The following is a 22,980-nucleotide window of genomic DNA, read 5'->3' as shown; positions in this document are numbered from 1 at the left end:
ACGTTCGTCTTACGTTTTCCTGACACAATATTTCTATAAAGGGTGACAATGTTTTTTCATCTGTTCTTCCGTTCTCTTAGGCTGACTGATCTGGGGTCTCTGTCGGACCACTCAGATGTTTTGATAAAGGCCCAGTTGTGGAATTCACGCTTTTTCATCCTTCCTTCACACGCTCGCCTTCATCGGCCCTGAACTTGAAGTCGCCCTGTGGTTTTGCCGCTCTGTCACGTATGTTTTGATGACCTCTCTCAGTCTGTGATGGGAAACAAACAGCAGGTATCTTTCTGTTTGTGAGCTTTTTCTGTAAACATGGTTGTACAGACTTTTGATTTGCTTATTGCAAACTACTCAATCCTCGCAAATTGCTACATAGCGTGTTAGTATGAGCGGTAACTGTAATGCTTGCGCACCTAACAGTTTTTAAAGTGATTCTATCATCTTCACATTTTCGTATAAATATAAAAATGTTTTCAGTTTAGTCACTATATGACTAAAGCTTCTGCACTGAACTTTCAAACTCTCTGTAACCTTATGTTGGGGATGAAAAAATATATATTTGTTCACATAATCCCTCAAAACATATCTGTGCTTGTTAGCCTTACAGAGAGATGAGATTTCATATTGAATATTTGGAGGGTTCAACTTTTGCTTTTCCACCAATCGTCATTCCTTGGTGAATAATATTTTCCTTTCTTTAGGCCCAGGCCGTGCCGGTCTTCTGGCTGGTTCTCATGGAGGACACGGGCCATGTGTGGTCCTCTCAACGCTGTTTGGTAAGGGAATTGGGTTGAGCGGTGTAACTGTGAGGTCAGAGGAGGTTAAGAATGCTTCTAATGAAGTTTTAGCCAGCTTTAGGTTGTTCACTTTGAGGTTGGCTGGGGGTCACCTCTGACTCAGTGGCAATAAGACAGGATAAACCGATCGGGGGGGCCTCTTACATTCATTTAAGTATCAACTTAATCTCAGATGTTTCTCTTTAAACAGGAGAAATTAAACAGGAACAAATGTGAGTGATATTGTTGAGACACGTGAATAGTCTGGCGGTGAAAAATGAATGTAGATTGTAGAGGTAAAATAATCTGGATTTGGGTACATTTCTTATTCAGTTCATATGGAGACTCTTTTTTGCAGATTTGACAAATCTACGCTCAATTTCACACATTGTCGACATCTCATCTCAAACTCTAATGACAGAGTACGGTTCTGTTCTGGGCAAAAACTCCCTGCTCCATGCAACCAGCATGAATAAGAGCCTGGATCGCAGCGATAACGCCCCTTACGGTTAACAAAACTGAACAGGCAGTGTCATTAGTTCTTAAAGATATTTAAGTGTAACACATAATGTTAAGTAATTGAGATGTGAAAAAGAATTACAGTCGAGTCCCAATTTAAAATGTGATGTGGAGCTGGGGATGGAGGTGGGTAATTTGCTCCTGAGCAACCTGGTAAGCTGCTGTTAGCTGAATGAAATTGAAACGGAAGCTGTGATTGGGTCATATATGGGTTCTATAGCTAGATGGGGATGCGTGCTTGACTCACATGACCCGCCAGAACTAACGCTGTACGCTTGATCTATGTCCATGAGAAATAACGGAGAAATTACTGAGATCTCATCTGCGAGCACCAAATGCACTTTACAAAATAATGCTTCAAAACACTCCCCCATCTTACACGAATGAAAACAAACAGATTCACATTTTTGTTGGATCTTTATGGGCATGCATAAGAATTATCGTCTTTTAGAGTCTTTCAATGTGACAGTAGTTATATTAAGTGTATAACAAGTGTGATTTTATGCAGTCTTCCTCTGAAAAAAGACCAACAACACTAAAAGACGTGTGATTTTTATTTAGGAATAAGTGATCCAGGCTTCTCTGCTCGGTAACGCAAACACTTTAAATGAATTTGAAGATAGTCAGGAAGACATGCAGGTGTCGAAGATGGTGAATGAATTGATAAGTGGTTAAGGGACTCGTCCATTGGCATCAATAAATCTTCTCTGTTAAACTCCGTCTTTGCATTTGAATTTGTTGAATGAAACGACGTGTCGGCATTCATGAGGTCTGATTTATATTTAGATCTTTCTCATGGGATCCTCTGTGGTGTTTTGACCTGACACAGCGTGTGGGCTGCGTACAAATTCTGCTTCATTCAGCTCACAAAAGTCTTCTTGTTTTAGCACTTGATACATTTAAAAGCTGACTAACACTACAGCCATTATTGGGGTATTTTTTTAAGTTTCTTTGCTAATAACTGAATAATAAAGAGTATATTTTTATTTATTCACTTGTGTAATGTTGATATTTTAATTCATGTTGAAATGAATTATGAAATTATTTATTTACACAAACTAAATAAAGAATTACAAGGAAAACATCAAATAAACCCTGAATGACAACATAAAAAATTGTATACACAGGGGTCACAATGAAATTTGTTGAAGTCTTGCAGTTACTTACATTCCTGGACGGTGCAGGGGGTTCATCACATTTTCTCACATGCTTTGCGTGTCACTGTCTGGGTTTTTTTAGGCCACTTTTTCTTGTAGTACTCTGCCCTCATTCATACTAACAGTGCGAGGTTGCTCCACATTCCTCGGTATGTAGTGAATAGCTATCTTTCAATAGATTTCAGCGCCGTAATCATTTTCCCTTTCAGATGAGAATTCTCAGAGCCAAGTCATTCAATTTACATTTACATTTAGTTATTTAGCAGACGCTTTTATCCAAAGCGACTTCCACAGAGTTCGGGGGGCAATAAGCAACATCTTTCTTCGTCCCATTTAACAAACATATAATAATGTTTGTTCAAATGTCACCTTTGATGTATTTTTAAAACCCTCCATTGTCATCTTTGCTCTTTGAAGCATATGGATCAAATCCTTGCGATTCCTCAAAGTAATCCTATTTCAAAAGAGGATTAACCCTTTCTTCACAAACCTTTGTGGGACGCAGCTGCAAAGAATGTCAAATCTCATATTTGTCAAGAAGACTGCAGCATCAAGCAGGATTTATCACAAAGGATGTATTTTTTTTATTAGGAACTTCTTAGGAATTAGGTCAAATGTAACCCGTCTAAGCTTGATGTTGTCTGTGTAGGACCTGTTTGAAATATGAAGCACCAGATGTTGTCTACAAGCACTCCAGATGGAAAAATGCATGGAACAGAATGCGATGCAACGTCAACAACGAGCCAAACTGATGCAGCACAGAAATTGTGCAACCACCCGTAATACATATGAAATGAGTTTTTCATTTTACACTGTGCCACACCCGTCTTGTTAAAAACTTGGACTGTAATTATGGCAACAAGTCAACCAAATAAGTAAATTTGACATCTACTGCCACCTATAGAATAAATTTGGAACTGCGGCTGATGTAAATTACGCCTCAATTTGCTACTTAAATTAGGTTTAGATTTGATTAATTAGCCTTTTTATTATGCATTGGTCATTATAATAAATTACAAATGTTGACACAGTACCAACATAAATATATAATTGTATAAATATAAAATTAATGAATACTTAAAGATAAAAAATACAATTAGAACGAAGATTTGCACAGTTTCACATTATTTCTTTGTATTGTAATTTAATTAAAAAAATCCAAACAATGAATGTAATGACAACAATTGTTTGCTTCCGCTTAAATAACGATACCAAAGCACATTTTAGGCGCAACGTGTTTTATACCATTGTTGCATTTTCACTTTTAAATAGCTATTATTAAAATCTCATTTGTATTTATCAAAGCTTTGGCTGTGTGGATAATGTTCAAAACAAAATCTAACGCTGCCTTCTGAAACTAATCGTTCACGACTTTTATTTTGAAGAGTATTTCACCCGGAAGAGGACGATGCGTACGGTCTCAGTACATGTGTAGATTGCTGTCATCTGTAAACTGAATATGTTGTGACAGAAAACGCTTTAAACGGTGAAACGTATTTAATAATAGTTTAACTTTCAAGCGCCTAATAAAATTACAGTTACAGTTGTTAGCGGAGATGGTTGTCGGGTGCTTTTGTAAATCCCTTTCATGTGCAAGCAGACTCAGAACAATAACAACATTTACAAGAGACATTCGACTGTTTATTAAGCGTCCAGCCATTCACAGGACTGTTAAGAGCGCATTACAAGAGCTCAACGATGCAAATTCAAGATCCTTTCATACGAGTCACCCTGCCATGGCCACAAAGATTCTGTCTGCGGATGAGATCTTCAGCAAGAAGTCATTGCATGACTATCTAAAGATGAAGGAAAGGGAGTATAACTCGTGCTTGGATGCTGTCAATACTGATAACCAAACACTGGATGATGAAGACGTGAGAATGAAGAGGAATAATCTGTCTGTACTAGCCCCTCTGGTCCAAACAATGAAAGAGCTGGAAGACAAACAGAAGGAATTGGAGGACACACAAGACTTGTTGAAAGGTAATAAAGTGAGAGAGCAAACAGGCTCATTTGGATTTAAATGCAGGACATTTGATTTGCATTTCTCTCTCTTCAGATAATGACCCGGACCTGCACGATCTTGCAGAGACAGAGAGCCAGACTTGTTTAGCAGCCATTCATGACATAAAACTCAAGGTGAGGTGTGATGTCATTAACATAGAACATTACCCTTATTTACAGTCTTGCATACAGACTCGCCACAGAGAAGTTTTGATGTAATGTCGTTAAACCTTTTATCGATAAAACAACTATTATACTAAATATATATTAAATTATACTATTTGGGATACTTGATGAAAATGGCTGTACCAATTGCTTGTTTCTGTCAATGTTTCAGATTTTATCTCTTCTGATCCCGGAGGAGGAATCAGACATGAGTGATCTGGTCCTAGAGGTCACTGCTGGGGTGGGCGGTCAAGAAGCGATGCTTTTCACTGCTGAGATCTTTGATATGTATCAAAACTTTGCTGCTTTTAATGGCTGGGGCTTTGATGTCCTTGAGGTCATGTCTAGTGAACTAGGTAAATATGTACACTTTATATCTGGGTTTTTAGGAGGGATGTTGCATTCTTACTATTATTCCTAATTTGGAGTGGTGTGTATCTTTTGGGTTGGTCTAGGGGGTGTGAGACATGCAACAGCCAGCATTGGTGGTCCGCTAAGCTATAAGAAGTTGAAGTATGAAGCGGGCGTCCATCGTGTGCAGAGAGTGCCCAAAACCGAGAAACAAGGCCGCATGCACACCAGCACCATGACAGTGGCCATTCTCCCCCAACCCACCGAGGTATTACATTTACATTTCTACATCTGACACAGTTTTATTCAAAGTGACTTATTGTGCTTTCAAGGTTCATTTATTTAACAGATTGGGTCTATTAATGATATTGTATTGTTTTTCTTCTCTATTGTATATTTCATAGATCTCGTTTTCCATTAACCCCAAAGATCTGAGAATAGAGACAAAGAGAGCCAGTGGAGCAGGAGGACAACACGTCAACACCACTGACAGCGCTGTGAGGATCGTTCACCTGCCCACAGGTCTACAAATCGTTTGTAGTATTCATTGTTTAGAAAGTATGATCATATCTGTTGGTTGTGTTAAGATGCGCATTAGGTTTGATTTCCTTTCAACTTTTGAGTGGACTTCATAGTAAACTCGTTTCTCCATTCTTTTTGATTCAGAGTGAGACTGACCCGTCACGTTTTGCCATTTTAGGTGTAGTCTCTGAATGCCAGCAGGAGCGTTCTCAGATAAAGAACAAGGAGAAAGCCATGACGCTGCTGCGAGCAAAACTCTACAGCGCAAGACTGGAAGAGGTGACCAGTAAGAGATACCAGGCTCGAAAACTCCAGGTACATATATATTGTAAGCTCCCTTTTCTTTGCGATGTAAGTAACTGATATAAACTGACAGAGCATGTTTCGCTATGACAGATTGGCACCAAAGGAAGATCTGAGAAGATCAGAACGTATAACTTCTCTCAGGACAGAATCACCGATCACAGAATTGGAAAGACCATTCATGACGTCCATGGATTTTTACAGGGAGAGGAACTGCTGGAGGAGATGATTGTGTTTCTGCAACACTTCTCAGAGCAAGAGACCCTCATGGACATTCTCAAAGACACGGATTATAACCAATAGTGACTTGTGGCAATAAAGAAATGTGTATACGTTTTGTCTTGAAGGTGTTAAATGAATTTGGCCGAGAATAAGCTCAATTAAAACAGAGTCCCTCCGTGAAGTTCCACAAACACTCAATTGCTTTCTCGGGAGCGTAACACAACAGTGTGAAATACTTAAGTGGGAGTCCTGCACCCTTAAACAAATGGTAATGTAGAGCAACTCTATTGCATTTACTATACATATCATTCATAACATGATTTTGTACTTTATATTATATCGTTTAAATTAGATGATGTTACTTTTCACCTATTTGATTTGATCCAATCTCCTCTATTTAAAGTATTCTTTTACATTTCGTCATGCGTATTGATTAAGAATAAAGTAGGTAATAGAAGTAGTAATAATTTAGGGATAGTTATGAAATATATCCTGACTAATATATTAACAAAATGGCTCATACATTTAAAACATTTCGACATCGTCAGAAACACATTTGCATAAACCATCGCAAACATTTCCATACATTTAAAAAGGCGCATTTCCACGCCGCGTTTCTCATTGGGTGGCGCTCTTTATTCAGCGGCGACGTCTCGGCATCCTGCGTCACGACGTCAGTTGCGTCACCCCCCCTGAGGTTTCCATTGGCTACCCGTCGTTTAAAGGTATTCCGCCGCGCTCTGATTGGTCGGTTGTTTTTTGTCGCCAAATTTCAAACGCGTTTTCCAGTGGCGCTTTTTCTTCGAGTCCACTAACAATTGGCGATCACTGTTGCCGCTTAAATGCCTCCGCTGCTCCTCTAACAGCGACCAGAAAGCGTTTTAAGGACACATGCGGGCTTTTTAAAAAGTGCTTTTATCTTATTGAGGTAAGACACCGTTGCTTTATTATAATCCTTATTAATTTCGTGTAGATAAAGGGGCACAAACAGACCCTAGAGATGACCGAGCATGTTTCAGTTCATCTTTTATTCTCGCTTACATGTTACAATTTCATCAGCAGTTTGCGCGTTGCATTTTAAGACCTAAACAATCAAAACTCTGTGCAAGTATTTGAAACCAGTGCTGTGGCTAATGTGAGCCCTTTGTAGTGTGCATCATGCGCAGCCACGTCAGGACTTCGTGCACTAAGGCGCGTAAAATGGAGAATGGCTTAAAATGAATGCCATCCCTTTATAATATAACAATATATTTAAGATGATGCAGAGACATGATAACATGCTACATGATTTTATATTGAAATGCTTAAAGCAAATGACCTTAACAGTTGGATTTGAGTCTTAAAGTGGACGACGTTTTGAATTGTGTATGCTAACACATTTTACTATGTAATGATGATGCAAATAATAATGTCTTGGGCGTAAAGTAAAGAATCTTTGGAAATATTTCTTAACGCTTGTCTTTAGTTCAGTGTCTGTGTAGTTTATGCTTATAGATTCTTTCAGATTTGTTTATGTTTGTATGCTGATTATTTATTTATAATACTTTAAATAGTGACTACTAAAATAATGCTCTGATTGTCTTCCGGACTTCCTTAAACTTAACATGCGTCTTATTTCTCATTCCCTCTAGGTCAGCCATTTGCTGCTTCTCGTAGAGCCCAAACATGAAGTGTACAGCGTACAGTGAGGATTCCACAGTTTTAAGCCACATGGAGAAACCTGAAACAGACCTCGATGAAGTAAAGGGCCACACAGTTTCACCACGAAAATCAGCCGGCCCTCGCTCCCCTGCAGCGGCCAACATCTCCACCCCCCTGGAGAGCAGAAGTAAAGGCCCTCACAATAAAGAGAACTACCAGGACAAGTGCCTGAGGCAGGAGGTGGCGTCCGATGATGAGGTCGTTCTGAGCAGTTTCGGCGAGGACAGCGGATACCTTTCCCTCCAAAGCAGCCGGGTAGAACACGTGGAGGCGGACGGCGTGGACTCATTGGAGAGGGGTGAAGAGAAATGCGTGTCCTCTCAGTCCTTGGACATTGAGTGTCATTCTACGCCCTGTCTCCCCATGCTCAAGTTCCAGGAGGAGGCGTGCAGGGAACTGGCGAAGAGCTTTAAAAAGAGCAGAAGTTACGATTGGACGGTCGTGGACAAAGTGGCCAAGAATTACGGGCTTCATAATGTGATTGGTGGGAAAATGGGACTGGAGTTTGTGGATGTTCTTTCTGGCCTGTTGAGGAAAGACATGCGGCACATTCTTGCCAGGATCTTGGGCCTGCTGGGAGATGGTGACTTGATAAGGTAAACTTATCTTCTGATTGCTTTTGTGTTTGTGTCCCATGTTGAATGCGTTAGTTTGACTGACCGTTGGATTCCATCTTACGTTGCAGCTGTAAAAAAGTGAGTCGGTCGTGGCGCAAAATCATCTGCCAGGATCAGATGGCCCTTCGGAGGTGCAAAGAAGCAGAGAGAACACAAAGGGTAAGAATGAAGCTCTGCCTTAATGCACACGTGCACCATTTTGTTTTCCCGCATTCACGTATCAGGAAGAAATGTATTGGTACATATGGTAAATTTTTCATTTCTAATAGTGCTGCTTTGTTTATTTTGCAGGATTCTCGACGGCCTGTGGCATCTTTGTCTCGGGACTTCACCTTAAGCAGGGTGGTGTTCTCTTGTATGCAGGGCGTAGCCTCTACACCCATTCACAAGGCTGTTAAAAAGACCCAGTGCCAGACGAGCGGAGGGCAAAACTCATCCAGACCAAGTCGCTTCCAACAGTTTCAAGAGGTAGAAACTGCTGTTCCTAAGGAAAATTTCCCTTTGCAACATGACCGCAAATAAGTCAAAATGAATTAAACGTTTGGTTCCTCTCGACCTTTATACACCAGTCATTTAAATGGATTGCATACCTATGCAACATACATGCTTGTTTACTCTGATCACCAGTTCAAAACATTCCGTTAAAAGTCAAGTCAAGTCAAGTCAGCTTTATTTATATAGCGCTTTTTACAATTTTCATTGTTACAAAGCAGCTGTACAAGAAAAAATGACTATAAGTAAAACATAAAAGGTTATGGAATTCAAAACACAGGTCAAATATCAGACACACAATAAATTCCTATATGCAGTGTTAATTAAATAAGACTACCAAATTCTAGCAGCCCCCCCGGCCAGGCAAAACAGTGCAAAACAGTATGCAAACGGTGGCGAGGAACCCAAAACTCCATTGGAGGAGAAAAAAACCTCGGAGGGAAACCAGGCCTAACCAGGGGATTCCAGTTCCCCTCTGGCAAAAACTGCAGCCTCTGCACAAGCTCAACAGTGCTTGCACAACAAGGCGAAAATAAAAAAAAATTAGATTTAAAATTATCATTAATAATCTTATAGTGGCTGAAGTTTTGTAGGGACGTCACTTCCTTCGTCCAGCATTTGTCAGGTCTAGGAATGGATTGCGCCCTGCCCGCTCCGCTCTTGTAACCTTGGAACAATGAGACAAGACTGGCTGAGAGTAGAGTACTGTTCTGCACTCTTTGATGCAACAAATGCATCAGTTGTTATTGGAAGTGTCCCTGGTTCCGGTTGATCTAACTAGTGCAGCCTAGATCTTTGAAATACATATATTATGATAATCTAGTGTATGCAAGATTAAAAAGATGCGTCTTTAGTCTAGATTTAAACTGACAGAGTGTGTCCGCCTCCCGGACATTGCAGGGAAGACTGTTCCAAAGTTTAGGCGCTAGATAGGAAAAGGATCTGCCGCCTGCACTTGATTTTGAAATTCTAGGTATTACCAACTGACCTGACGCCTGAGAGCGTAGTGCACGTGATGGACTATAATACGTAAGAAGTTCTCTCAAGTAGTGAGGAGCTAAACCATGCAAGGCTTTATAGGTAATAAGCAAGATTTTAAAATTTATGCGATGCTTTATAGGTAACCAGTGCAAGGTTGACAGAACCGGGCTAATATGCTCATACTTTTTTGTACGTGTAAGAACTCGAGCTGCCGCATTTTGGACCAGTTGGAGTTTTTGTAATAGGCCTGCAGGGCAACCACCTAATAGTGCATTACAGTAATCTAGTCTTGATGTCATAAAGGCATGTATAAGCTTCTCCGCATCTGATGATGACAGCATATGACGTAATTTAGATATATTTTTAAGATGGAAAAACGCAATCTTACAGGTTTTGGCGACCTGGTTCTCAAATGACAGAGTACTATCGAATATAAAGCCAAGATTCTTAGCTGAAGATGAGGGTTTTATGGAACATCCATCAATAGTTAAGCAGTATTCTTGGTTGTTACGTAGGGCGGTTTTCGGTCCGATAAGTAACACTTCAGTTTTGTCCGAGTTCAGTAATAAAAAATTGCTACTCATCCACTTTTTTATATCGACAATGCATTCCACTATTCGATGGAATTGCTGTGTTTCGTGAGGCTTCGAGGAAATATAAAGTTGCGTATCATCAGCATAGCAGTGAAAGCTTATTCCGTGTCGCTTTATTATATCTCCTAGGGGTAACATGTATAATGCGAAGAGCATAGGCCCTAGTACTGAGCCCTGTGGTACACCGTACTGGACTTGCGATTTGCGTGATACCTCATTGTTTATTTTTACATATTGGAAACGGTCGCATAAATAAGATCTAAGCCATTTCAAAGCTATTTCCTTAATACCGACATCATTTTCAAGTCTATGTAGGAGCATGCTGTGGTCAATGGTGTCGAATGCAGCACTAAGATCTAGCAGCACCAATAAGGAGATACAACCTCGGTCGGACGCCATAAACAGATCATTTGTAACTCTAATCAGAGCAGTCTCTGTACTGTAATGTGCTCTAAATCCAGACTGGAAATCTTCATTAATCTCATTCCTTTGGAGGAAGGAACATATTTGAGTTGAGACTACTTTTTCCAGAACTTTAGATAAGAAAGGTAGATTCGAAATAGGTCTATAGTTAACTAGTTCTCCAGGGTCCAGATGGGGTTTTTTGACAAGGGGCCTTATAACAGCCACCTTATATGCTTTAGGCACATGTCCTAATGTCAGAGATGAGTTAATAATGCTAAGTAGAGGATCTATAATTTCTGGGAGCATCTCTTTCAGTAGATTTGTAGGTATAGGGTCTAGCATGCATGTAGTCGATTTAGATGATCTAATGATTTTCGATAGTTCATCGTGATCTATAGTAGAAAATAAACGTAATTTCTCCTTAGGGGTGCTGTAGTAAGTCGTTTGTTCAGCGGGTTTCGCATCTGGTTGCATAGTTATAATTTTCTCTCGAATATCTTGGATTTTATTTGTGAAATAGTTCATAAAATCATCACTGCTATGCTGGTATACAGCATCAGAAGTCGCTGACGATTTATTTTTGGTTAATTTAGCCACTGTATCAAATAAAAACCTAGGGTTATGCTGGTTTTCTTCTATTAGTGATGAAATGTAGGCGGATCGAGACGTTTTTAGGGCTTTCCTGTATTTTTTTGTACTATCCTTCCAGGCAGTACGAAATACCTCTAATTTAGTCTTTTTAAAGTTGCGCTCCATTTTTCGTGCCGCTTTCTTTAGAGCCTGAGTGTGTTCATTTTTCCACGGTGTCGGTCTGTCATTTTTAATCTTCTTTAAGCGCAAGGGAGCAACTATGTCTAGCGTTTCCGAGAAGGTGGCATTAATATTTTCAATAGTAAAGTCAAGATCTTCAACGTTATTACTCATGCTAGAGATTTGAGACAATTCAGACAAATTATCAAGAAACGCACCTTTTGTAGTCGAAGTTATTGTTCTACAATATTTGTAACTTGGAGTTTGATTTGCCACCATTGGGTATTGAAGCAAGCATGATACCAGATAATGATCTGAGATGTCTTCGCTCTGCTGAAGGATTTTAACATCGACCACGTTTATACCGTAAGACAAAATTAAATCTAAAGTATGATTACGAAGGTGAGTAGGTCCTGACACATGTTGACTAACGCCCATGGAGTTAAGAGTGTCTTTAAAAGCCATTCCTAAAGCATCGTTATCATTATCTACATGAATGTTAAAGTCACCAGCAACAAGGACTCTGTCTGCAGACAGTACTAGTTCTGATAAGAACCCACCAAAATCTTTAATAAAATCTGTGTGGTGCCCTGGAGGCCTATATACAATAGCCAGAATAAATTTTAAAGATGTTTTGTCCTTAATATTAGGTATTGATGCATCAAGTACCATGACTTCAAAAGAATTATATTTAGGATTAGACTTCTGAGAAATGCTAAAAGAGTTACGGTAAAGTGCAGCAACACCTCCCCCTCTGCCTTTTAGGCGAGGCTCGTGTTTATAATAATAATCTTGGGGGACAGACTCATTTAACGCAATATAATCATCTGGCTTTAGCCATGTTTCTGTTAGACAGAGCATGTCTATTTTATGATCTGTTATCATATCGTTAACAAAAAGTGCTTTATTAGAGAGAGATCTAATATTTAGCAATCCGAGTCGTAACAGTTGATTATCTGTATTATGTTCATGTTTAGTTAGTTTAACGTTAAGTAAATTACCTTTGAGAGGTTTACGCTTTATTTTATGTTTACTAATCCGGGGGACAGACACAGTCTCTATTTTATGATGTTTGGGAGAAGGTATTATCGCATGTAGTGTATTATGTGTGTTCTGCAACGTGAGACGGCAAGCAGACCGTTGGTTAAGCCATTCAGTCTGCTCCCTGACCTGGGCCCCAGTGAGTCAAGTGAGTCAAACTCTTTTTGTTTTCTTCCAGGTTGCTAAATCACTAAAACAGCACGAATCTCTGCGAGCGTGCATTCTCTGCGGCTCTCCAGCACGATTTGATGGCGGCATGCAGCGGGCGATCTGCACACGAAACAGCTGCGCGTTTGAATGTTGCACACGGTGTCAATCCACATATCACGGTTCTGCCCCGTGCCGCAGTTCCGTCCGGACTTGCTCCACGTCCCAAAAAACACTAATCGCCGGCTCCGCTCGGAGCAAAAGAAGCGTCAGGCGTCTCTGAGCACCTGTGACTCGAGTCTGTTACAAAGAACTTTAAAAAAACGAACTGCCTCTTAACTGTTTTGAAAGACTTTTAGTATTTGAATCTTTTATTAATTGCACATTCTTCAATGTGAAGTGAATTCGGCTGCGTTCGTGGCCGCTGCACGAAGAAACTACAATCATTTTGTATGCCCAAAAAAAAGTATTCCAAAGGGAGGTTGAACAGCCTCCTTAAGATTGTAAATGTGAATGTTTTATAAGATTTTATAGATGTTTTATCAATGAAATGACCAATTTCTGTTTGTCTTTGTAAATATTTAAATGGTTGAATAAAGCCGTGTATATTTTCAGCATGTGTTTGTTGGTTGACTTCTGTAGTGACCGTACTCATCTAGATTTTGACTCGTGGCTAGATGGCAGCAAAGAACTGTTTTATCGTAACTTGGTTGGTGTTTTAATGGAATTGAAATTGGGCTGAAATAAATGTGTTTTATTGGGTGATTGACAGCTCTTGGTGTAATGAAGGTTTCTTTCCACTTGTAATAAAGCAACCTGACGGGTCAGAAGTCAAATCTTCTGAGCAAAACCTTATCTGATGTGATTTTCAGAGAAATCTAAGATTAGGGAATAAACTGAAGTCTTGTCTCTTTGAGAAAAATTAAATTGACATTAGACGGATGTGTTTGAGCCATTATGTTGATTCTTTACATTGAAAACCGTGATATAAAATGATAACCGTTCGAAATCTGTTTCTTTGTGTGGTAAACAGCTATTGTAATGATCCACATGACACATCACATGCAGATAAATGTGTTTGCTTATTGTAAACCCAGAATATAATTTAGTTCTACTAAAGAGGACGTTAACTTCATTGTCACGCAAAAGCCATTTGAATTTTATATGGAAAGCTTGCAGCAAAACACCAATTAACCTTTAATTACAATTGATTTCCCACCATAATTGAATTTCCTTTCACACATAACATTCAGCTTTGAAAGAAACTCTAAATGAAACTTATTTCCCATGCACACTTTCAGGATTGGAATGAGAATTTTACCTGTGCAAAGACATTCATATCTGCATATTTATGAATTTCTATCTCCAAATAACGTGTCGCCCCCCTTTTGCTTGAAACAAAACAGTCTGTGCTTTAGTCTTTCTTTGCGGTCTCAGACGCTCCTTCGGTTGTAAACCATAAAGGTAGGCATGGGCCGGTATGATAACCTTTAGCAAAAGTATCACAGTTTCTGGGTTTTTCAATTACTAAACTAAAATGTTATTTTCAAATGTCTGCGTATACAAACAACAACTTCTCAACTGGACACAAATACATTACATTTTTAACCAACATTCATAGAACATATGTGTCAGGTAAAAAGAAAGCCTTAAATGTATAATACTCTTTAAAAACATTGTTTGTTATGGCCTAAAATTCAAACATTGCATGACATTACTTAATTAATTGCTTTTGTGTATACCTTAGAAACCATATCAAAGAAAATGTAAGTGGTTTTGAAACCTTGACTCTTTCAAACCTCGGTATACCTTGAAACCGGTGTTCGGCCCATACATAAAGGTTATAGTCTCATAGAAAGAAAAAAGGCAAAACATTTAAACATAAAGGATCGATTTGCCATAAATTAGGATTTGGACAATAAAAGCGGGCATGTGTAGTTGGGAAATATTCCATCATGAAGCATTTCCTTGTGGTATAATTAATCTTACAGCTGACCTTTGTAGACGAGAAGAGTGCTGGGGCCGTATATTATTGTATTTTCATTTGATTTATTAAACCACGGTCACTACAAATGAAGCTTCAGAGCACTGGGGGATACGGAGAGCAAAACAGGTATTTGTACGGCTCTGGTCGAAACACACGCACACACATACCATTTTGAGTCATGGTGCTTGGGAATAGAAATCACATTTTTGGGTTGTGAGCTATTTGTTGTGATTAACCTACTACATGCAAACCTTTCTGTGCATGTGTGGTATTTTACGGTGAATGTAATATTGATATGTACACGCCATTTCATTCAGGTGGATGTGGAACTGAAGGTATCCCTTACAGACATGTGAACCAAATATATCATTTGCATTGATATATATATATATACTTATAGTCTAGAAGAAAATTCCTCATTGCAAATGCATTTTCCCAGCATGGTCAATGTCTTTTACGTCTCCTTAAATAGACCCATGTCCCATTCAAGTCCCTCACTCATAAAGAATTTGTGATGGCAATTTTGAATGACTGGCATCCGTCACATGACGATGCATCAGGGTTCCAAAGGTCGCTGTCACAGCGATGGTCTTCAACGAGCCCTGTCATTGGCCCCAAGGACATCAGACAGGAAACACTGAGATGTTTTCATCCTCTCCACGGCTCACACTCGGGCCTCCATGTGCACGGGTTTTGAGACGTTAGAAGGGTATTTAAAGCAGATGTTGATGTGGGATGTTATGAGTCATTTTCATATGAAATCTTAATCGTCCTTCAATGACAGGTGTTGTGTTTTACTATAACATATTGCTGTGGTTGTCTTCCTCCCCCGGAGAATGTGTGTATTAGCATAAAACTAATTGGCAGAACATGTAGGAATTAATGTATCGAGTCTTACACGGATGGATAATTCTGTTTGTGGATTAAGCCTCTCGGATGACTCCTTTTTCTAAGGAATCTGTTATTTTCCTCGGAAGGAACGCTGCAATCGTGCACATTGAGCAAGTGCAGAGGGTTTAGTAACGCTTCACCTACTGAGTTGAGTGGAAAAGGTCGGCCTCTGCTTGCCTGCGAACAATCCTATTCATTGCAGGACACCTTGGATAAAAAGAAAATGTGGTTCGTGGACATTCAGTTGTGGAGCCAATCATCAGAGCCATAAATGTCACGTGATCATTTTGGAGCAAGAGGAGGGGACGTTACAGGTCTTAGGCTAATCTGGAGAAGAATTTTGATCATCTCACAAAAGAAGCAACGCAAACAGCTTCGGGCACTTGTGATGTGTATACCCCACCTGACACTTCCATACTGTTGAAGCAGCGTGGGGCGGATGATGGAGGTGATGTTTTGCCTACATCATTTATCAGTGGTCCAAAAATACGTGAGCTAAAAATATATAGGAAGGCAGGTGGGTCATGAAGAAGTGTACTAAACTGGACTTTGTTTGGTGCACAAATGAATAAAAGAAAAATGGCACTTTCTGTCTTTTACCATAGTCTTTTGATAATATGCAAAACATGTGTCCTACCCCAATCCCTATCCACAAGAAAAAAACAAAGACAACATGCTTTTGTGTTAAAGTGAACAGGTATTTACACACAGCAAAATTGGCGGTGTTAAAAAAACTCAAATTAACTCTAACAGTGTATATAATCCACACTTTGAGAGTGGATTATATATACACACTGTGAGGGTTCATTTGACACATTTGGGCACACAACAGGAGATAAACATACACAGAAATACACACGACAACAAATCACATGACGTAACAAGCCGTCTGTCTTCATTTGTGCACCGTAAAGAATGATTTGTAGTTTCAACTTAATAAAATTAGTTTTGAGTTAATGCAACTTAAAAATATTAGTCAACACAACGATATTGCATCAAATCCATTGAGTGAACTAATATTGTTAATTTGAATTAACTCAAAAAGTTTAAGACAACCAGATAACTTATATGTTTGAAGTTGAGACAACAAAAAATAACAAATCAGTTTGTGAAGAAATTTTCCATGAAGGGAAACTTGACATCATATCGGTGTTTTCACATCTTTGTTGAGAAAGGTTATGAAATGGAGTAAAATGTGAACTGTTTACTGTCAGCGTGACACTAATGTTCTTCCTCACGAACCAAAAGTGTGTACAGGACAAACGAGAGATGCGAAGAGCAAAAGGGCTCGTGGAAAAAGTGCAATGCAAAAACACACACATACACACGCTAATGCCGAAAACAAGTGGATCTCGGCCGGCCATTTCTACGGTGAATCACTTTAAGTGGTAATGCACCCATTATCAGAGCTGGACCAGTGTAGAGTCTATTTTTACCTGCTCTGGTCAGCCGTTCCATTTAGCCATCCAGTAATGAGAGCAAATGAGCCGGACCTCTCCACACAGAGCCGGACAAATCACACAACATCTGATTTGCACCACAACAATTCAATAGGCAAAGATTAGTCTTGGTCACCAGGGATTGTATCTTCACATCATACCTGCAGAAGCCTGGAAGACATCCGAGATGAAAACGGAATAGTTTGCCCGCAAGCCAACATGTCTGTTTTATCCTGACCACATAGAACCGTGCCATCGCTTCAGATGACATGAACTAATGAACACTCAAGGTTTAACATGTCAGCCCTTTTGTGTTCGAAACAGCGATAAATACAGCACATAATGCAAATCCTTTCGGTGCATGAACGATTCTCTATTAGTCATGTTGGGTTTTGGGTCTCGTCCTGCTCCGTTTAGCTCCCAGTGACATGATGATAAAAATGAAACGTGACAAATGAATACCAGACACACGACGCTAAATGATCAGCGCTCGTTTTCTCCATTCGTTTGATCGTTTGTTATTTTTCCATTCGCCATGATTTCTGTCTTTTCTTGGAAGCGACTGTCATTAAAAAGGACAAGCCGAAATGACACAGCCATTAAAGGAACAAGATCCAGTCAAGAGCACATAACAGCCTCTTCAGTTACTCAAGCCAAGCAGAGCACTTCACCGCTAACAACCCCATCGAAGACCCACAATTCTGTGGAACGAAAAAGAAGATATTTCCAAAAATGTCTCATTGTGTCCATACAATGGAAGTCAAAGGGGTTCAATCTTTTTTGTGTTTTGCGGATGAAAGAAAGTCATGCAGGTTTGGAATGAGGTGAGGAGGAGTAAACGATTGGAAGATTTTTTAGGTGAACTATCGCTTTAAAAATGCCAAACTTTAACACACATAACACTAACCCAATACCTTCAATTTGGGATGAAATTCAGCAGTCTTGTTATTTATATCGGTTCTGATTATTTTTGTAAACCAGGCCAACTGACAAGTACGTACAAATTTAACTTGACAGAAATGGCTAATTTTGGCATCCCGAGACTCATCTTACAGTGAATATTGTCTTATATAATGCCACGTCTGGCATTCGGCATCCTCTGACATTTATGATTCGAATTTCCTGGGCTGCTTACGACACGTCGTACACGCGCTTAGTCACAGGCCGGCTGACACTGATGACCATTTCCTAATGTGGAACAAAATGAGGCGTCAGACGAGTGTATTATGTGTGTATTGAAACAAGCACCTTTCTGTTTCATTTGCTCAAGTAATTTCATATGTGGCGATATAATGTACACATCATCTCATACATAATGTTGCTTTTTCTGGCATTTTTCTACAGGTATGCAACTTGATTTTATTTTAGTTTCCTCTCAGCTGCCGTTCTTAGGTGCGATTTATCTGTGTTTGTCTGGGATGAGAAACAAATGGCAGCCATGAACCTTAGAAAAATAATTGAGACATTACTCAAAATAATGGTCACCTCTTGTGGCAGAAAACAGGCGGAAGACGGCACACGGTCATATAGGAAAGTGATTTAAGTTTCTGCTGCGACTGAAAACTGTGACAGTGAAATTGAGCGCAGTCAAAATGTTTATGGCTCTTCAAACTTTTATTACACTTTGAATGGCAAAAAATAAAGTTTTCCAGACCCTCACAGCCCCAAATGATTCCTTTAGACTTCACAGCAATATTTTTACAAAATAATTCCATTTACAAAATGCAGGGTGAAACATGACCATTTGATGTTGAGGTGTTATATTGGGTGTTTACGATCGGCGGTCTTCAGGTCCGAATGTACGGTTCTCTTATTGTACCAGTCCGGGACTTGTTTCAATGCACTTTTATTGATCTACAATTTACACAAAACAGATCAAAGCCAAAAGAGTCGGCTCAGAGGCCAAAGCACGTTATGTACATCTCCAAGCTAACGTCTTTCATCAAAGTTTATTTTCTATGTACAGTGCAACATTTACGTCATAGGTAGCCACAGTTTTTTTGTTTAACACGTTGTTTTCTTCATATGCACATGTCCTAAACTATACGGTGTAAATGGGAAACCTATGATGGTCGTGGAGAGTTGTGTTTTCTTGCGGTCAAACTGTCCTCAGAGATGCTGGAAGAGAAAAGAGCAGGAGGTTTAAATGAAGTGTATTGACTTGCAAATGATATATTTCACACACGGCACAACGCCATAACAGACAGTCACCACCATATAACTTACCATTGGTATATGATTCAGAAGTCGATCTACAGTGACGTCATCGTAGCTCTCCCGATACGTGGTCTCTCCACCAGTCAATTCCTCCTGCATGCTGGGAGGGTCTTCTTGACTAAAGAAGGAAGAGAAAACTGGTTTAATGTCTCTTCCGGAAACATTACACAGTGATTGTTTGAACCAATCCTGACATTACACATAGCAAACAGTATGTTTACTAACATCTTTGAGCCAAGGTGTGTGGTCTATAAATGCAATCGTAAGCACTTGTTTGATACCTTCTCTTTCCCGTGAGCACCGAGTTGAGATATTTTTTCACCGCCATCTGCTTGCGAAAGCGGCTGTAGTTGTCTGTGAATATTGCGTCTGAATGACGCTTCATTGGTGCCTGGTCTTCCAGCAAATCATCACTAAAGAAAAACATCAGACGTCTGTTACCATCTGAAAAATGTTCGCATCTCATGTTATAAAGTGGATTACACAGCAATTCTAGAGTTTTCACAAAAAATTAAAAATAGATCAATATACTTATAGAATCTTAAATGAATAGGCTGACATTACACCTTGGATACCACATCAACGAAATAATTAGATCAGATTGATTCATCTAAATATATGAGTTTTTTAAATATAAATGAAATAAACATGAATAGTTTGAACAAATGTTTATTGCAGTACAGAGCCTGGCACACTAACCTAGAATAATCCATAAAACACATCGCTCACCCAAGCAGATATATGCTAAAATGCATCTAAAACCAGTCAGTCGTTACTTGACACTAAGTCACCAAGGTGGTTTACCCTGGCTTATCTGATGAACTGGTTTTTGAGGGTTTCGGGCATTTCCCAGTTAGACCATTTGAAACCAGTCAAGACCCCCAAACCACATTGTGTCTGGTCTAAGAAGTTTGGTTCGGAAGGCAAACACTGTGTCAGGGTTTGTGATGATCTACCTGACCCGCTTTCCGATCAACGACTCCAGATACCGTCTGGCCGATAACTGACCGAGAAGTTTACTGTATCCACTTGTGAAGAGACCGTCTGCGTGTCTGGGATCTCTGCACATGAACACAAGCAGCTCTTATACAAGCATATGAACAAACCGACAAAAGGTACAGCTTTCTATTCCAGTAGCTTCATTTGATCAAACAGCTGCAAACAGCTTCATTTAATGGCTTAATGCTTTAAAGGCTCCTAGCAATGTCCACTATTGTTGGCTCCTGTGTCATTATTAACAAGAAATTTGACAAAATGACAGAAAAAAAGCTTTTTATATTAATATGTATTTCAATTTGATCAAATTTGTTAACACTGTAGTTCGTCCAGAATTATGGTTCCGTGGTAAATTTCGCATTTTTGAAACAATTACGCATTTAAGATTAACATAAATAAACAAACATTTTGCCAAATAATACAATATAATAGTCCTATAGAATCTATAAGTTATATATATATATCATTTCAATAGTACTATTCAGACTTAAAACATGTTAAATTAGTTGAAATCTAATTTGCGTTCTGCTTTTTTCCTGAACCGATTCACCGGAGCTTACCAAGTGCGTCACAAAAAGTTTGTTTAAATCATGTTTATTTGCAGTTAAAGTCTTACCTCATGGAGGGGTAGGGTAAACTTAAGGTCCGGGTATAAAAAACACTGCAAAGGGTTATGAAGAGCAAAAGCTGAAAGCCGTTCCTCACGAGCATCGCTTTAAACCTGCGCACGCACGAACACACGAGTAAGTTTACGCAGTACACGAAAGACATGGATTTACACGAATGACAATTTCAGGCATGTACCAAACCAAAGTATGAATCAAGTTTGCTCCAAATGTCAGTGTTCGCAGTAAATGAAGTCTTATTTAGTTCAGGTGTTTTACTAAAACAATTGCCGCACAATTTGAATGACTGTAAACGTGCGTATGAATATATGCTGTGGGTGTTACATGCATCTAAATTCATAAAGGTAATTTAAAAGAGCCTGTGTTCTGTTTATTGTCATAAATAAGACCAAATGAACTCACATGTGCTATAGAGATGTGCAGATCCGTGCAGGTGAAACAGCTCCAGTCAAAAGTTGGCAAGTGATGAATTTACGTTACTTTGGTTGCTCTTGCGTCTCTTTGAGAATCCTCTCCCTTCAGCTCGTTTTATATTGCTGAATACTTTCCATCGGACACAAAGCAAGCAGATTTCATATGCGTTAATACGTCACGAAGAGAGTCCCTCTGGGATGGATGTGTTCGTCATTGGTCGGCTGCATGGCATGCTCAGTTCATGAAGCCAACACACACACACACACACACACACACACACACACAGACAGACTGGAGAAATTAGGTTTGCTTGCACAACATGTTTTGTCATTCCTGATGATTCATTCTGTGGTTATTTGTTCGCATGGGTGGCCTTTAATTTTTAATTTTTTGATGGAAGATGCACAAAACAATGGATCATATCCAAATGGACTTGTTGGGATTTCAATCATAAATTGGTTTCCAAAGGAACCTAGAGAAAAAGGGTTATACTGGAACTGGAAATCAACTAATAGATCTACCGAATCATCACAGACAAATGGTCAAACAATGAAATGTACAGACAGCGAAATTGACAAAACCTTAACCAAGCCCACTGAAAAACGTAGATAGAATGTAGATAGGATCTGTTGTGTGTTATAATTTATGAATGGGTTATAAGGGACTTTTATGCACCAGCTATTGTGCTTTACCCTCATCTTAAACATGCCTCAAAGAATCATGTTCAGCATTAAATACGTCAATGCCAAAATAATGGAAAACATGGCTAGATGTTAACATGACATGAACCAGTCTTTCAATCCATCGACATCGGAAATGTTTACATTCTCACAAATAAGCAGTCAGCCAGCTGTAAGACATATTTAGAAGGGCTCGTGGCTTGTTCTCAATTGGCTCTTAAAGGAATAGTTCACCCAAAAATGACAATTCTGTCATCATTTACTCACTCACTCACTCACCATCAGATTGTCCCAAGCCTGTATAAATGTCTTTGTTCTGCTAAACACAGAGGAAGATATTTGAAAGAATGTCAGTAAATGTCAGTTATTTTCCCTATGGCTGTCAACGGGTTACTGACTTCTTACAAATATCTTCCTTTGTGTTTAGCAGAACAAAGAAATTCATAAAGGTTTGAAACAACCCGAGGGTAAGTAAATGATGACAGAAATTTTTGGGTGAACCATCACTTTAAGTTAGGTCTGTTCTCTTATATGGCACTGCCATACGGGGGACCCTGTGTTTAACATTTCTCTGCAGTAACAGTTAGCACTTGCCCTGTGACCTAGCAGCATTCTAATGATTTCATTTGCCATGCTGTTTTCTATGGCCTGGATGCTTGTGGATAAAGTGATTAATGAGAGACGCAGAGAGCAGAAGTGTTGCCAATAAATCAAGTTTACAAAGAGTCTGACGGTCAGCCGGTGAGTGGACTTATGTACACGGCAGTCTCACATCTTCTACATGCTGAAATCATGGCACACATGGTTACATATCATAAAAGTCACGTGCAGTATTCAGAATACAATTTTAAAATCAACTTCCATCATTTCTTAATCCCTCCCTTCCTCTCTTACCTTTCAAAAATAAACATTATTTTATAAACCAGAATCATTTGATCCCTTACGAATGAAAATGTCTTGAAGAAATGTTGTCATAAAAATGACATG

At 39.3% G+C, this 22,980-nt stretch overlaps 3 protein-coding genes across 4 annotated transcripts; 2 read left to right on the top strand and 1 right to left on the bottom strand.

Annotated features, from left to right (window-relative positions):
- Positions 1-3,815: 3,815 nt before the first annotated feature.
- Positions 3,816-6,284, top strand: mtrf1l (mitochondrial translational release factor 1-like). The gene is made up of 7 exons (XM_079473513.1): positions 3,816-4,432; positions 4,509-4,588; positions 4,791-4,974; positions 5,074-5,237; positions 5,374-5,491; positions 5,670-5,806; positions 5,888-6,284. Exons 1-7 carry the CDS (start codon positions 4,006-4,008, stop codon positions 6,095-6,097), a joined length of 1,320 nt encoding a protein of 439 aa, XP_079329639.1. The 5' UTR covers positions 3,816-4,005; the 3' UTR covers positions 6,098-6,284.
- Positions 6,285-6,634: 350 nt separating this feature from the next.
- Positions 6,635-13,588, top strand: fbxo5 (F-box protein 5). Of its 2 annotated transcripts, none has more exons than XM_079473511.1 (5): positions 6,635-6,944; positions 7,648-8,313; positions 8,403-8,493; positions 8,626-8,802; positions 12,775-13,588. In XM_079473511.1, exons 2-5 carry the CDS (start codon positions 7,682-7,684, stop codon positions 13,024-13,026), a joined length of 1,152 nt encoding a protein of 383 aa, XP_079329637.1. In that variant the 5' UTR covers positions 6,635-6,944; positions 7,648-7,681; the 3' UTR covers positions 13,027-13,588. The 2 variants fall into 2 exon arrangements, with proteins under 2 accessions (XP_079329637.1, XP_079329638.1); XM_079473512.1 differs by lacking the exon at positions 6,635-6,944 and adding an exon at positions 6,948-7,207.
- Positions 13,589-18,286: 4,698 nt separating this feature from the next.
- Positions 18,287-21,477, bottom strand: vip (vasoactive intestinal peptide). The gene is made up of 6 exons (XM_079472553.1): positions 21,302-21,477; positions 20,890-20,994; positions 20,234-20,338; positions 19,559-19,690; positions 19,287-19,395; positions 18,287-19,178 (listed from the first exon to the last, which is right to left on the bottom strand). Coding segments are annotated over exons 1-6 (462 nt in total). The 5' UTR covers positions 21,304-21,477; the 3' UTR covers positions 18,287-19,169.
- Between the last annotated feature and the right edge of the window lie 1,503 nt (positions 21,478-22,980).

This window comes from Barbatula barbatula (assembly GCF_947034865.1).
Source record: "Barbatula barbatula genome assembly, chromosome: 14".
In the NCBI taxonomy this organism is placed as follows: Eukaryota; Metazoa; Chordata; class Actinopteri; order Cypriniformes; family Nemacheilidae; genus Barbatula; species Barbatula barbatula.
This window is presented reverse-complemented; position numbering and strand designations above follow the sequence as displayed.

Bases quoted from the DNA above. Each gene is read 5' to 3' on its own strand.
- mtrf1l (XM_079473513.1), top strand. From the start codon at position 4,006: ATGGTTGTCGGGTGCTTTTGTAAATCCCTTTCATGTGCAAGCAGACTC. The intron at 4,433-4,508 runs GTAATAAAGTGA...CTCTCTCTTCAG, and splicing joins CACACAAGACTTGTTGAAAG to ATAATGACCCGGACCTGCAC. The intron at 4,589-4,790 runs GTGAGGTGTGAT...TCAATGTTTCAG, and splicing joins TTCATGACATAAAACTCAAG to ATTTTATCTCTTCTGATCCC.
- fbxo5 (XM_079473511.1), top strand. From the start codon at position 7,682: ATGAAGTGTACAGCGTACAGTGAGGATTCCACAGTTTTAAGCCACATG. The intron at 8,494-8,625 runs GTAAGAATGAAG...TTTATTTTGCAG, and splicing joins AAGCAGAGAGAACACAAAGG to GATTCTCGACGGCCTGTGGC. The intron at 8,803-12,774 runs GTAGAAACTGCT...GTTTTCTTCCAG, and splicing joins GCTTCCAACAGTTTCAAGAG to GTTGCTAAATCACTAAAACA.
- vip (XM_079472553.1), bottom strand. The intron at 19,691-20,233 runs GTAGATCATCAC...GTTTTTCTTTAG, and splicing joins TTGATCGGAAAGCGGGTCAG to TGATGATTTGCTGGAAGACC. The intron at 19,396-19,558 runs GTATCAAACAAG...TTCCTTCTTTAG, and splicing joins GTGCTCACGGGAAAGAGAAG to TCAAGAAGACCCTCCCAGCA.